Source organism: Apostichopus japonicus, chromosome 8, assembly GCF_037975245.1.
Source record: "Apostichopus japonicus isolate 1M-3 chromosome 8, ASM3797524v1, whole genome shotgun sequence".
NCBI classification, from domain to species: Eukaryota; Metazoa; Echinodermata; class Holothuroidea; order Aspidochirotida; family Stichopodidae; genus Apostichopus; species Apostichopus japonicus.
The window spans coordinates 22,681,693-22,696,292 of NC_092568.1; the positions used below are offsets into that span (position 1 = coordinate 22,681,693).

Here is a 14,600-nt window from a genome sequence, read left to right on the forward strand (position 1 = left end):
TAATTTGAAGTTATTCTCAGTTTAATGAAGTATGCTTGAATGTCAAAATGGTATAAAATGTTTTCACCTGGTTGTTGCCATCACGTATACTGTAAGAATAATACAATAATACACCAGAAAAAAGAAAGAAATTTCAATCATAAATTATATAGCAAGCAAATAACTACATTGCAAATGTTTGCAATTGAATATTATATAATACAAAAGTGGAGACTCGACAGAAGTGATGCCTACGAACAGGTCAAGCCACCTCAGGAAAAAGAACGTGACCTCCAAAACAATTAAACTGATCTCTCAATCCAAGCCCTACCCATCCCAAATCCTCCCCTATCCCAAACTGTCCCCCATCCCAAACCGTCCCCCATCCCAAATCCTCCCCCATCCCAAACCCTCCCCCATCCCAAATGCACCCCAAAAGGGCCAGTTTGTACAGTATAATTATGCAAATTGTCTCTTACATTGCATTGTTGTATTGCTAAACTGCATTGTACTGAATCTTTGTAAATTTTTTTACCAACAAAACAGCAGGAAACATCAATATCATCTGAACAGCTTGTAATATCCACATAATATTGATTTTGCATGATTTTTAGAGCATGAGACATTTAACTTTTCCTGCTAGAGGAATTAACGGTAACTGACTGTATAACAGAGTACAGACGAACAGTAGATCATCAAACCGCCTTTTGGAATTGATTTTTCCAGAAATTAAAAAAAATAGAATACCAATATTGGATCTATGGGTGGGTACTAAATTTGCACACAATACGTCAATAAAATATTGGAAGTAGTACTGTAAATCGCCGATGACACTATACTGCAGGGAGAACGTTTAAAACGTTTACATCAATGGAGATGGAGCACAGTGATGACGAATACCAATTGTATTTGAAACATTCAGTTTCCATTTCACTGCATGTGCACATCAGAGCACATTCATGCACCCTTCAAAAGTACCCTCATGAGGGGGGCAGGAGGATCCCAGACACAGCGGAGGCCTTCATCTTCATTGAAATGCACCAGGGAGATTGTACAATTATTCTATCTCTCCAGTTGAATAACTGCATCTACTGTACAGTACATCACCACGGATACAGTGTCATGAGTCATACATGTAGGCTACATCTGTGTGTAATACTCATTATGTAAAAATAGGACACTGCCTAGGGAGGGGGATGGGGCAGCCTGGGGGGATATGGGAAGTATTAACATAATTAGTGTCTGAGGGTGCTGGAGGACAACGATATCTAAAGAAATCCTTGTTTTGTGAAGATTCTTTTACGAAGTTTTTAAATACTTAAGCCACCTTTTCTTTTTAGGTTCATCTGATTTATCTGTATCCAACCCAATGGTTTTGTGCAGTGGAGCAGCATACAGTAGATAGCTCTCTTAATGATTCAGAATTAGAATGTAGGAAATGATGGATTACTTTAGCATTTTGTTTAACACTGTAAGGAATTATTTGGAAGGTTTATATAGCAGAGTGACTCATTCTCTTTTGGGGGACATCTCACCTCTATGGAAGTCAGTGCATTGTCTAATTCATAGAAATCGTGTTGAAAGCTTAGACTTAGAGTTCTTTATATTACCAAACTCTGAAGTGAAGTGTTAAAAATGCACTTTAATCTGTGCTTAAAGTGCTTTCACAGTGGAAGCTAGTTAAAATGCTATCCTCTTGTTATATGAATGTTGTCAAGTTTTATCTATCCACTGTCCAGCCTGTGCCAGCATTTTCCTTTGCACAAACCTTGTTTGTAATCTTATGAACAGTTAAACAACAACAAATTTATACTGTAGTTTACATTGTTTATCAGCCTCATGAAGTGATATTTAAATATTGTACAGGCTCTCAGATGAAGCAAGGTTTAATACAAGATGTGTTTTGAAGTTGGTTCTTTATTTTTCTTACCCATTTACTGTACTGTACTCTGCTTTGACCTGTCTCCTACCATCAAGTGTACTTTTCATGAACCATCATTTACCTCCTCCTCCTTCCGGATCTACTACTTTCAACAGTCGACAAGTGATTGATAGAGGATATTTTTATCAATTATGTGAATCACTTGGTCCTTCCTTTTCAACAAATGGTTTCCATTACAGTGTGCTCATCATACGGTACAGTACATTAAGTGTGAAGTTTATCTGATATTCTGTTAGCATTCCACCAGCCATCTCTTTACAATTGTACTAAGTTAGTTACAATTACAGTACAGAGGATGGCTAATGTTACAATGTTACAAATAGGATAAATGTATTCGGTCCCTCATTCTCCTGTACCTCTCTGATACATGTCATACTCTAGGTTTTAACATTGTGTCTCCCAAATCAGCAATCGTTAATGTACTGTACTATACAAATCAAAGGCTGTTTACGTGTCGAAATTAATATTTCTTGCAATGAGATGTGCCTTTTACAGGGGCAAAAGTGTTCTTACCTGTTCTCAGGAACTTGGGTTATCCTTCTCTGCAAGTGTGCTCGGTCATCCGTCAGCCATGATGTTCTATACTATACTGTACCACCTAGCCCCAAGTTTAGGAATGATACATGAAAAAAAATTCTTTTGTTTTTGCAGAGGTCTTAAGGCCATTGAGGTCAAAGTTTGAAATTCTTTGAACCTACAAAAGTAAACTTGGATTTACTTCATACTAGTATGTGGACCCACCTCATTGAGTATAAGATGGTCTCATCGGAGTTCAAAGGTCATTGGATGTCAACAGAGGTCAAAGTCTGAAAACTTTTGTAAACAAGAAAACTCAAAACTTGAACATGGATGGATTTCACACTTTGTATGTGACCAATGTGAGTCCACCTTATTACTGTCAGTGCTGACATTTGATGTTCCAATACAAAATTGTAAAATGTGGCAAGGCATTCACTAAGGTTCTTGGCTTTCTGGTTTGTCTTAATACATACATCTCCTTGTAAAGTCTAAATCAGGTCTATGGCATCATTCTTTTGAGACAAACAAAATGTTGAAGGTTGACCCCCCTCCCCCCCCGACAGTGGTGTTTGCACACAATTTGGAATTCAGAATTGTCCTTAGGAAGCCTCAGAATACTATCTAGGGGTTTCCCCAACTTTCTATATTTGGAGTGATCGAAGAGATTTCACATCTGAGTGGGAGATTACTGTACCGTAATGTCTTATTCTAAATAAAACTAACCTTTGTGTAAGATTGGACTTTTAGTTTGCAATTCGGATAATAGGACTTGATCTTGCGCAGTGTACTTGGATCATCATATACCTGTAACCTGCACATCTGTACGTATCATATGGCCGTGATATTGAACAGGTATGCAGCAAGCAAGCAGTGTGTGACACATGAATGTACTGTATAAGAGATATTGTGTTTCAGGTCTTTAGGAATTTTAGGAATGTCGTTGTTATTGTACCTTCATAGTGTTTCAAAATTATGCTGGATAGCTGATTAATGATTTGCAAGAATATGTAAATGAGTCGGCAATTACCCAATCGTGCACTTGTAGCTTTGTGTTTGGTCATAAATTTGACTGAAGTCACAGATTCTACCATTTTTATAATCAAAATAATATTGTAGTGCATGATACTAAGAACCAGTGTAACAGTACAGCACTCAACTTTCTAGTTTTTTTTTCAGCGAGTCATGGTTAATGAGCGAGTGACTAATGAATTTTATTTAAAAATTTCTCAATCATTTGTCATTCACACCTGGTCCCCTTTTCAATTTTTCATAGTATTAATAAAGTTATTTTCACTGTATGCACAATACAGAAGGTTGTCAATTAAAGCAACACATGAAATTTGGTTACTGTGTGTATATATACTGGATGCTAAGTTTCCGTTAAGAGAAGTCCATACCTTCTCGGAGGACAGTAATCCCCTCCCTGCAGGTATCTTTGTCTTTGTGAGAGAGGTCAAGAATTGAATCAGTCAGTACCAATATATTTACACTTCAGAAGCTATTTTCTACATACATGACTAGGAGAGACATGTAGAAAGCTATTCGGCAAAATGTCAGTGTGAGATATATCACCCTGGCAGTGGACCAGTAGTTAATTCACTTAAAAGTTGTACTAATGTGAAAATGTGACAGGTTGTCATAACAACCTCATTTTTACTTGGCTGAGAGTCTAGTAAAAGTGCTATCCTTCAGGTATATGTCAAAAAATATATGTTTCAGAGATCGGTTCAACTGTTGGTTGGTTTCCTACATGGTATTAGTGAAGCCACTGGGAGGGGGCCCCATTATCACTCTGGTTATTAAAGTCAGTTGATTGATGTATGTCTAACAGCTATAGTGGCTTTTTACAACCTCTCTAGAATGAGCTCAAATGGTTATTTGTTCCACAGATCTAGGTGACTGGTTTTGCTATCATCATGCCTTCATATAGTCGATGATGGGAAAACTATCTAGGACTACTAACAGGTACTGTCAATTGGTAACAGGATAGCATCATGCATACAATACATATTAAAAAAGCAAGTTTAATTTCATACTTTACCAACCATTGTAGCATATATCAGGGTGGCATTTAAAGTGACTTTCGGAACTACATGAATTCAGCCCAAACCTGCCCAGGTTAACTCAGTACATGTGCATGGTATAGGACCAGAGTGTACAGTACAGTGTAGCTAAGTTCTATATCAAGCCCAGTCGACCACAAACTACAGTTCTACTAAGACTTAACTGTGTCTGAGAAGCTACGTAAAAATTGATGGGAAAATTACTTTCATATGCAATTAAGAAAGTACATGTTTAATAATTTGTCGTACACAAACATTTGGGGATTGAGTTTTCTTTGTGAGCAGTTAAATATGATTCTCTGTCAAATGGTTTGTTTTGAAGGTTTATTAGAACTTAAATAATGATGAAATATCATGTAACCAATGTTTTAAAGCATTCACAGCGAAAGGAGGAAAAACACTGACATCATATATTTTAGAGGTACATTCCATACATTTTACATTTAGAAGTGAGAATAAACTAAAATACGGATACTGATTTTGTTTTGTCAAAGTTTCCAGCCCTGACAATAACTGTCAGGCTGTGTGTCCACTACTGTAATATTTTGTTAGTAAACTTCATTCCTCTCAAAGCAATCAGTGATTTGAAATTTAAAAAATTTAAATACTATTAAACACCTCTGTTTGTGTTTTTGCTTTAATGTATTAGAAATTTATTGAAAACTTGGTCAGTTACTTTTGAAATTAAATTTTCTACATTAGAAGAACAGTTGGGACAATTATATACTAATGGTTCTATTAAATATCCTGCTTTTAGTAAAGATGCCATGTTTATTCGGTCTGCAAATATCTTATTGTACAGACTTAACAGTACAGTAGCTACAGTATGTACGTAACGATTACTAATGAACAGTCTCAACTGCCATGGTTGTTGACTCATCAATTACAAAATATCCTGATTACTCTCAGCCTGTTTCTCCTATCAAATTTGAATGATAACAACCTGATTCCCTTAAAGCTCTTCATCACAAGGTTTTGTCACACACACACAGCTACACACACACACACACACAGACACCCAAAATTTGTAAAGGAAGGGAAAGAAATTTTAACACTTATCCATTAAAAGTGACCGTGTATTCACAAAAGTGTGATATTTCGTCGAGTACATCCATGTTTTTTTTTTTCTTCGTTATTTTTTTTTTAACGCAGTCTTATCAAAACCTTTTTGCTTTTATAAAAAATCGTATGAATTGGAAGAGGCCAAGAGCAAAGCTCATTTCAAGGTTAACCAACTGTTTTGATTAAACCTCTGTCCAACAATATTTTCCTTTGGAGTCTAATCAAATTAAAAATATCATGGAACTGACTTTGCATTCTACCGAGTTTCAATTGACTGCCCCTGTTATTCCATCGGCGGCGGCGCCAGATCTGGGTATAGAATCTCGAGATCTCCCTCTGTCTTTCATCTCTCCTCTTCTTCTGCGGCGTTGAGGTTGCATGCTAGTAGTAGTGATTCATTGAAGTCCATGGTTTGTGACTTGTGTAATCCTCCCCGAGTCTGTGTACACATCCATTTTGTACATGTGTCTATCCCGAGCGGTTGAGTTAAAAGCCAAAAAAAAAAAAAAAAAATGAGAAAGAGAAAAAAAAAAGGGGGAGAGAATTGTATTTTAAATTGAAGTGACTCAAAGTTGAAGCTCGTGAGTCATTGCTGCCGAACTGATGAAAAACTGTAAGGTAAGAAGCGGCCTGTTCTAAGTTAACAGTCTTTAACGGAATATATAGTTAATAGTCACTGAGGATTATAACACGACTTAATGATTCATTGCATGGACAATTCATAACAGATAAAAATTTCTGTACTACGTTGATGTCCTTTTTCTTCATCTGACGGTTTCTTGATATCTGAAGAATGACTGGCGTAAAAAAAAGAAAAGCAAAAACAAAAAGAGGTAAAGGGTTAAACAGTCAGTATTTTATCCATTAAGGAATGAATAATGTGCATATTTATAAGTTCTGATTAGCTGGTTTTGACAACTACAATAATGAATGGATCGATGAACTTTCTATTTTATGGAATAAGTGCGGCTTTGATGTGTTGCAAGGTACTCTGGGATCAGTAGAAACTGGCGTCGTAAAAATATGATGTGTACAGATGGTTTAATGTATAGAGTTCAGCTCTTCGGCTCATCAGTATATATTTGAATAGTAAATGATGGTTTTGATCGAAGCTCGTTGAAATATTATGAATTTTGTTTGTTAAAAGTGTCAATTTAGAATAGTGGATAAAATGGTGTTGAAACTTCAGCTATCCTTTCAAAAATTTGAAAGTCCTTTGTACTTTTTGCAAGGATGTTTTCTTTGTCTTATATGAAAAATTTTGTCAACTACAGTATGAAAAGTACTTAAGTTCTGTATAGTGGCTCTAGGTGAAGATTGAGGTCTCTCTCATAAATATTTAAAGGCACTGAGGAGGTCTAGCTATAATTCAAATCACAATAATTGTGAAATTCAACTTGTGTCTTGTATGCAAAATTACTTGTGCTCATGTAGTTTAAAAGTGATAAAATTTGTTATTAATCTTCTAGTGTAAAAGGAATATTTACATTACTTTTTGAAGTGCATTTACATTATTATGAAATTTTAAATTGTTTTAATTGCATACATTTTCATGTGTACTGTCCGATTACCTAATGAAAACACAGAAAGCAAAATGCTAATTAGTGCTTGACATGTGGTACGCAATGCTTGGTACGCAATGCCAATATAGATCTAACAGTATGATTTTAAATGGCACATGTTTCTTGGAAACTTAAAATAAATGGAAAAATCATTAAAAGTTGTTACATGGCATAGCCAAAGTTTTACCAACATGTGATATCATGGTCCATAATATACATATTGCATTATATATGTGTTTATGTTCAAGTTAGATACAGTATATTCCATTTTGTTTTGCTGTTGTTTAATTTGAATTTTTCCACCTTTCTTTCAGTTCTTTTCACATGATATTATTCTTTTTAATGACAAATCTGACCTTTTTACATCATACAATAGCTACAGTACATGTACTGTACATTAACAGTGATTTGTAGTGACATAATTTGTAAATTCCAAAGAAGAGGAAAAGGAAACATTTTCATGTGTTTTCCTTGGTGGCTCATCTAACATAAGATATGGATCCAAATCAGAGGAATGGAAATCCTTATCCATTAAACGTAATTTTTAATCGTAATCGAACACAAAAGATTTTAAGTCTTTGGTCAGAGACCAGGACTGCAAAATGTTACCCAGAGAATGTGATCGCTCAAATTTTTGAGGCAGTTTGAAAATGTCACATTTAATTTTCCCATGTGTCTAAGAAGAGTTGTACAGTATGTTCGTCCAGCTAGAGTATTGTACTTTGCTCCTTGCTTACCTGTCTCCTCACAATCTTAGCACTATGGCTGTACCGTGTACATGCACCATCTCTTTTTCCAATTTTCATTATGTTAAATTGTTCTCGGTCTTTTTATTTTCTTTGCACAGGTCAAAACCACCACTCTCTGCAGACAAAAACTAACTTGAAATCCACGAGAGTGATTCTGAGAAACCTTTCTGCAGGGCAAGTATGGTACGTATATATATGTGTCATTCAAACTCACAGTAACACTGTAATTGGTATTTTATTACTGGTGCACCCAAATTGCAAATGCTTTAATCTATTGTATCAAAGTTCCTTAACATGGCCTAATTAATAAATGGCACTTTGATCTCAGTGTCGACACTGTTAACGTGTCGCCTTTAAAACGTGAAAAGCAAAACATAGCAAAGCAAAAGGTGTCAGACCCTAGTGGCAAATGACATCACAGAAATATACAAAACTGACAGAGCCTCCCAGATGCACTTTTTACTGCAGATATCTCACAAATGGATCAAGAGGGTTTTTTTTTTTTGGGGGGGGGGTTTGCTTTTTGGGATCTGAGTTGTTTTTACAAAGATCTCTGTCACATGTAAGCTACATATGGTGGTTGGGTCTCAGTCTCCTTTAAGCGCAGTTTACTGTTACAACTCTCTCCATATGTAATCAGCTAGAGTTCATTGTTGTATGTGTATCCTAGGTTTAATGGATATGGGAAGTTTTCGGACATAAATATCAAGCCGCCTTTTATCTCTAATGAGACTTTCTTAGCATTCCACATGACTGACCGGTCTCTGGTTATTCTCATCTATTTAGTGTAACAGTGTAACATCTGTATGGGCAGGTGTCAGGTAGACTATAAAATGTCAGGGAGCAACAAGGTCTTCCTACTCCCATATGTTCCACATCTAATAGAGGAGGAGCAGATACGACAATAAGAATCTCGTCCAAGGCATGTAGATGTTTTGTGCTTTCCGTGTGGCTAGAAACTTTGTTGCTGGACCCCTCCCCCCCTATTTTCACATATTAAATATTCATGATATGCAAAAACCAAGTTGAGGATGTTAAATATTCCTATATATATTTAATACACTCTGTTTTGCAAGTTTCAAATTAAACACGACCTAAACATATATTGATGTTATGGGATGTCAGTGTCAAATAAAGTCACACATTGACCAGAAGTTAATACCAACATAGGCTATAAGCTTTCTCTTTTGTCATTTTAAGATATATTTTGAGGTAATGTACAGTGTCTCTTTGGAGGAGGGATGCATGGTAAGGCAGTCGTGGGTATAAATCCATCAGTGGTTAGTGGAATCCAATCATTCGTCTTTGCTTTCAGTTCCCCACTGGTGCCCCTGTTTTTTTTTTTGGCTGTCAAGTTGTTTCCCTTCATATGTTTGAAAAAGCAGAGGATGTCCTTGCTTGTAGAAAGACACCAAAGATAAAGTCACATAAAGCCACTGTACAGTACTGTACCGTACGTGGTGGAACGGCGAAGCAAACAGCCCCGGCATATTTTTCTTGACATTCCCGCTTTGCATCCGAGTGGGAAATTGCAGCTGTTAAAATAGTTTTGTAATGTAATTTGTAGCCAATCAATTACATCCATATTTTCCCCCCTCTGTAAATTTATTTGCTTCAGTCTCTGTTCTTCGATTTGTTTGCTTTAATACACACATACAGCATCTGCACCAAACCTGTCACCATTGCTAAGACTTTCTGAAACTCAAAAAAAGTCAAACCACTTTCAATGCCACCAAGGCTGTGGTCTACTGAGAATTTTTGTGACCTTGAAGTGTACATGCTAGTTTACATGCTTATATTTGTTCATTGGAGAGTTTTTTAATCTTGGAAGTGCCATTATTGCCTGCTATTACTCAAGTAAAATATGTATATATAATCTCAGCTAAAACTGATTTTAAACAGCAGGGACATTATTAGTTGTTGTTATAGAAAAAAAATTGCATACCTCATACTGACTGGCATAAAGAATGCGTCAGTGTTTTATTTATTGTAGACTACTTCAGGTGTTTGGATTCATGCATATTGCAAAAAAAAAAATTCTTTTATTATTGAATATTACAGTTCCAAGGTGAGTGATTTGCAAACTTTTATGGTTGGCATTCACGATAACTTTACCTCACTTCATACTTGACTGAATGTGTCACTTCTATTTAACGATGGCATCAGTGCATTCCAACAGGTCTGTAAATTGCCACTAGAGGTGTTTATGATGTACTCAAAGTGTCAAAGTTTAATGCCAGTCAAATATTGGTTGCATTTGAACTGTCTAGTAGACCAGTAGTATGAAATGTATAGCTCTATTCTGAATGGGTTTATATTCATACAAATGTCATAGGAATCAATTTTTTTGTTCTGGTGGCAAGATGCAATTTACTTCATTCCTCTCTTTCTGTACCTGTCTCCTATACATAGGTACTCCAATTCACAGCGCGTACTCCCTCACCTCATATAACCTATGCATTACCGTATTAACCTCGCTCTAGCATCTGGCAATTGTCTGTATGTGAGTGTGGCCATCTCCCTTCCGTAATTGCCAGCCTTTTGCGCAAGTATCGCTCTCTTATTGCTCTTACTAAATCCTAAGATTTCAATTACTTCGTCTAAATATTATCATTGTTTTTGTAATTCTTTTTCATCTGTTCAACGTTCCGCACGTTTGAACTGCTTCTTGTCTTTAAAACGTTTTTTCTTTCGTGATTTTCGAACGTTTGTTGGGTTTGCCTACAATCTGGTAAAATTCTTTCCCCGCACCTCTAACTTTCCTATTAGACATGTCACCACCCTCTTCCTTCCAAATCTACCATACAGAAGTTCTATATTGCATTTAACAGCTTTTATTTCATTTTATTTTGGGATGTAATCATTCAGAAAACTGAATGCCATGTCTTAGTTGAACACCTGGCAACCCCTGAATCTCCTTTTGTCACCCCTCAATCTACCTGCCTTCACCCCTCAATCTCCCTTCTATCGCCCCTCAATCTCCCTTCCATCACCCCTCAATCTCCCTTCCACTACCCCTCAGCCTCCCCTCAATCTGTTGTTCATGATCTTAAACTGAACAGAGCCTGAATTTATAGTATCATACAATCTGACAGTGATAAAAGAAACATATATTCATTACAGAATTAAAGTAGGCTTTATGGCTGTAATTGGGAGTCAAGATTGGAAGATAGTTGACATAAGAAGGATTTGTAACAAAAAATTAACACATCTTAATGCTCGGTACATATCATTTCAAAGACTACTCAAGTAGGCCTCACAAGTGTATTGTTTACCTAACACAGGGCCTTTTTCATTTAAATTTCTTTTAATTAAATATTTTGTTTCCTCTTGAGCACTCATTACAGGAGACAGACTTAAATTCCCTCTCGGTATAAGTTTTCAAGTCACGTAAAATATTTTTATCCTGTGGAAAGTCTAAGCCTGCCTTGTGTCTTTGAGCCTGTTTTTGTACAAATTGTACTGTAAGGGAATATCTTTCTTTGAATATAACAGGACTTGTGGCGACTATTGCTCATGGACAAATGCAAATTATATAGACATAAAAACCATAGGTACTTTATGATGAGGTTTGGATTACATGCTTAAAGTTGACTCAACTTGAGAAGTTTTGTGAACACTCATACATTAGTGTATGCTGTGGCTAAGAGCTGCATGTAGACATGGTAAATTTACTTCGCTCCTCGCTTACCTGTCTCCTCACAACCTTAGCACCTCATTCTACCGTGCCTATAAAGTCCTGGTAAATAAATAACACTGTGCGCCCTCTATGACCGGACCCCCCTTCCGGTCCCTCCTCCTTTTTCATTCTACCATTCCAAGTGCCTACACGCATATTTTTCTTGTGGATAGTTTCCTTGGAAAATTGTCTTGGTTTTCTTCGACGATCGCCGGAAGTTTTTTAGCTTCGGATCTTTAGAAGTTTGACAGTCCTTTCCTGACCGATAAGTATCCTTTTTATCAAAAAGGGAGGGTTTTGGGGACTGTTTTCGTAGTGCGTTTCCTCCTCGGGTTGGTTTGCGGCGGGGTTAGCAGTTCCGCGAAACTGCCTAGGTTCCCGCCCTATTCCTCCCCACGCTATAGCGTGTTGTTGTTTTTGTGTTTTCTTAGCTTGTTTACTAGCTTTCTTCCCCCCAATTAGTTTCTCTCGTCCCCCTTTTGGGGATTCATATTGCTCACACATATTCACTCTTTTTCGTATGTATTTCTCGCTCTCTCATTTTTGTTTCAGCTTGCATTTTCATGTTAGGCCACCCCGTAGCGTTACCTTGTTTACCGTTGCTAGGTTACGCTACGCTCCACCTAAGCCTAATTCCCTCCCTAGTTCTCCCCTCTTACGTTAAGCTTCTATTGTTGTTCATTTATCACTAAGAAGTAATCTTCCTTAATCCGGTTATTCAGCATGTCACGCAATCCATTGAAGTGCATCAACTGCTCTATGTTTCGCCCAGGCAGAGCCTGGGACGAACACGACCTTTGTCCAAAATGCAGATCCTGCACTCGACGAGACCCCTGCCTGGTGTGTATTAAGTTTACACCAGCTCAGTGGCAGGACATCGACCTGTGGCTTGAGGGCTTACGTAGCAAGCTCCAGGGAAGGCTGGACTCGATCCCGAGCGCAATCGGGGCGCCGGAGGTTCCAGGAATAACGGGAGATAGAGAGGAGGAGGGAGTAGTAGAGAGAGAGGTGGAGGAGAGTGGCCAGGAGAGGGCCGAAGGAGAGAAAGAGGTAGAGAGAGAGGAAAGAGAAAGAGAAAGAATTCCCCTAACGGCCCCGGCTACGTCCGGATCAGTTACGGCCAGAGGGAAGGGCAGGAGCAAAGGCAAGGCTCCTGCCAGGAAAAGACCTCCAAAGCAGAGGCACAGCTCGGCCGGGCTGGAGACTCCGTCTCAGTCCGGGCCGCAGCTAAACAGACCCACAGAGCGCGGCCCCCCGGCCGTGGGAGGCTCGGGTCCTAAAGAGAGAGCAACCGAGGGGACGCGGAGACGGAGCCGGTCCCGTTCCAGGGAGCCGGACAGGGAGCCGGAGAGGCGGGTTCCGACGGAGATCCCGGCCCGAGAAAGTAGCTCCCGCCGACCCAGAAGGGAGAGATCGGGGTCGCATACAAGATCCCCAAGACGTAGAGAGAGGAAGAGATACTCTCCAATCTCCGACGAGTCCTCGGACTCTTCCGACGATGGATACAGAAGATCCAAGAGGAGGCGCCGGTCCCCGAGACGGCGTCAGGAAGAGGAACCAGCTTGGCTTTCCAAACTCACCGGCCTGCTACGGCCCCTGCTGGAGCAAAGGACGTCCACGGTAGCCGACGTGGCACCGGGCCCTACCAGCCCCGTATCGACCATGGCCCCGCAACCGGCCCCGGACCCGGACGCTCTGGATTGCAGAGCGTCGGTGAATCTTTCCGGCTTGGAGGACGAAGGGGAGCCCATAGATCCAGATCCTCTCGACTACGATCCTATGGAGGACAGCTTTGGTCACAATTACGAACCGGAGGAAGCACCCGTGACAGGAGGAGCCCTCCCACAGGAGCTAATAACACGGGCGGCAGACATATTCAGACGACACCTGGGGTTCGAGGAACCCGAGACGCAACCGCAGAAGGCGGGCCGGGTATCAAAATTGACGGCGACCGGCGAAGCGTCATATAAGCCCAAAACTACCATACCAGTAGACGCAACCTGTTATGACAGATTTGAGGCCATTGCCAACAAGACCAAGTGGACGGCCTTCCCGGCCAGGGCAGATAGAGCGGTCAGGGTACCTGACGAGGCATGGAAGGATCTATTCAGATGCCCAACCATTCCCCAGGAGGCCAAGGAGAGATTAAAAGCCGAACAAGGGGCCTCATCCACACACGTGTTCAAGACCCCGGACCAGAGGAAGCTAGAAGAGCTTTTGGTAGAGGTGGACATGGCAGCCCGTTCGGGCATGAAGTTCGCATCGGTACTAATGCTATCAGCCGAAGTCCTTATGCGACACCACCAACAGCTCCCTGAGGACAGCAGCCAAGTATCCAGGGACGAAGCGGGCCAGCTCCTCCTGCTGCTGGGCCCCCTCGTCAGACTCGCGTACGATCAATTTGCAAGGGTCGCTACCAGGTCCGTTAAGGCCCGTAGACAAAACATCGTCTCCGCCATCCACTGGCCTTCGACGGAGGCGAAGGACAGAATGCTGGAACTACCAATCCTCGGGGAAGACCTTTTTGCGGGCTGCTTCCAAAAGAAACTCCAGGAAGAGGTAGCCCGAAGGGAGACTCTGGCCAAATCAGAATTCCGACCCCCACCTACCCAGAGAACCAGACCCTTCCGCCCGAGGGAGAGCAGAGCACCTAGGGGAACGAGAGCAGCACCCGCCAAATCTATGAGCAGAGGAGCTCTCAGAGGCCGAAGCCGGGGGGCAGCCTTCCGTCCAACCCGCCCCTGGGCCCCCAGAGGAGGCAGAGGCTCCACGTCGACCAGACGGGACAGTGACCGCTCCTCCAATCGACCAGCGTTCGCCGCCCAGCCCTAGGGGTGCCCACCTCACCGCGGCCATTCCGCCGGTGGGGGGGAGACTAACAAACTTCTCCCAGCAATGGGAATTTATTGGCGGGGACAAGTGGGTGTTGGACACAGTCAAACACGGGTACAAAATAGAATTCTCCTCCAGCCCACCTTTCGGGGGCGGAGGAAGGCAGACACTCACACCCACGGACCCCGTCAAACGCTTAGCCCTAGAAGGGGA

The 14,600-nt window shown here is 40.3% G+C and overlaps 2 protein-coding genes across 3 annotated transcripts in view; both read left to right on the forward strand.

The window, feature by feature from the left end:
* The window catches only part of LOC139971087 (BTB/POZ domain-containing protein 7-like), an 82,256-nt gene that overhangs the window by 12,370 nt on the left and 55,286 nt on the right, over window positions 1-14,600 (forward strand). Inside the window, exon 3 of one of the 2 annotated variants that reach the window (XM_071977274.1) lies at window positions 7,975-8,059. The gene's annotated coding sequence lies outside the window, so the exon portion shown is untranslated. The remainder of the gene's footprint in view (window positions 1-7,974; window positions 8,060-14,600) is intronic. The other variant, XM_071977275.1, reaches the window with a different exon arrangement.
* Window positions 11,547-14,387, forward strand: LOC139971084 (uncharacterized). Its single transcript, XM_071977263.1, has 2 exons — window positions 11,547-11,824; window positions 12,278-14,387. Exon 2 carries the CDS (start codon window positions 12,279-12,281, stop codon window positions 14,385-14,387), a length of 2,109 nt encoding a protein of 702 aa, XP_071833364.1. The 5' UTR covers window positions 11,547-11,824; window position 12,278.

Coding starts and splice junctions, on each gene's coding strand:
- LOC139971084 (XM_071977263.1), top strand. CDS start 12,279: ATGTCACGCAATCCATTGAAGTGCATCAACTGCTCTATGTTTCGCCCA.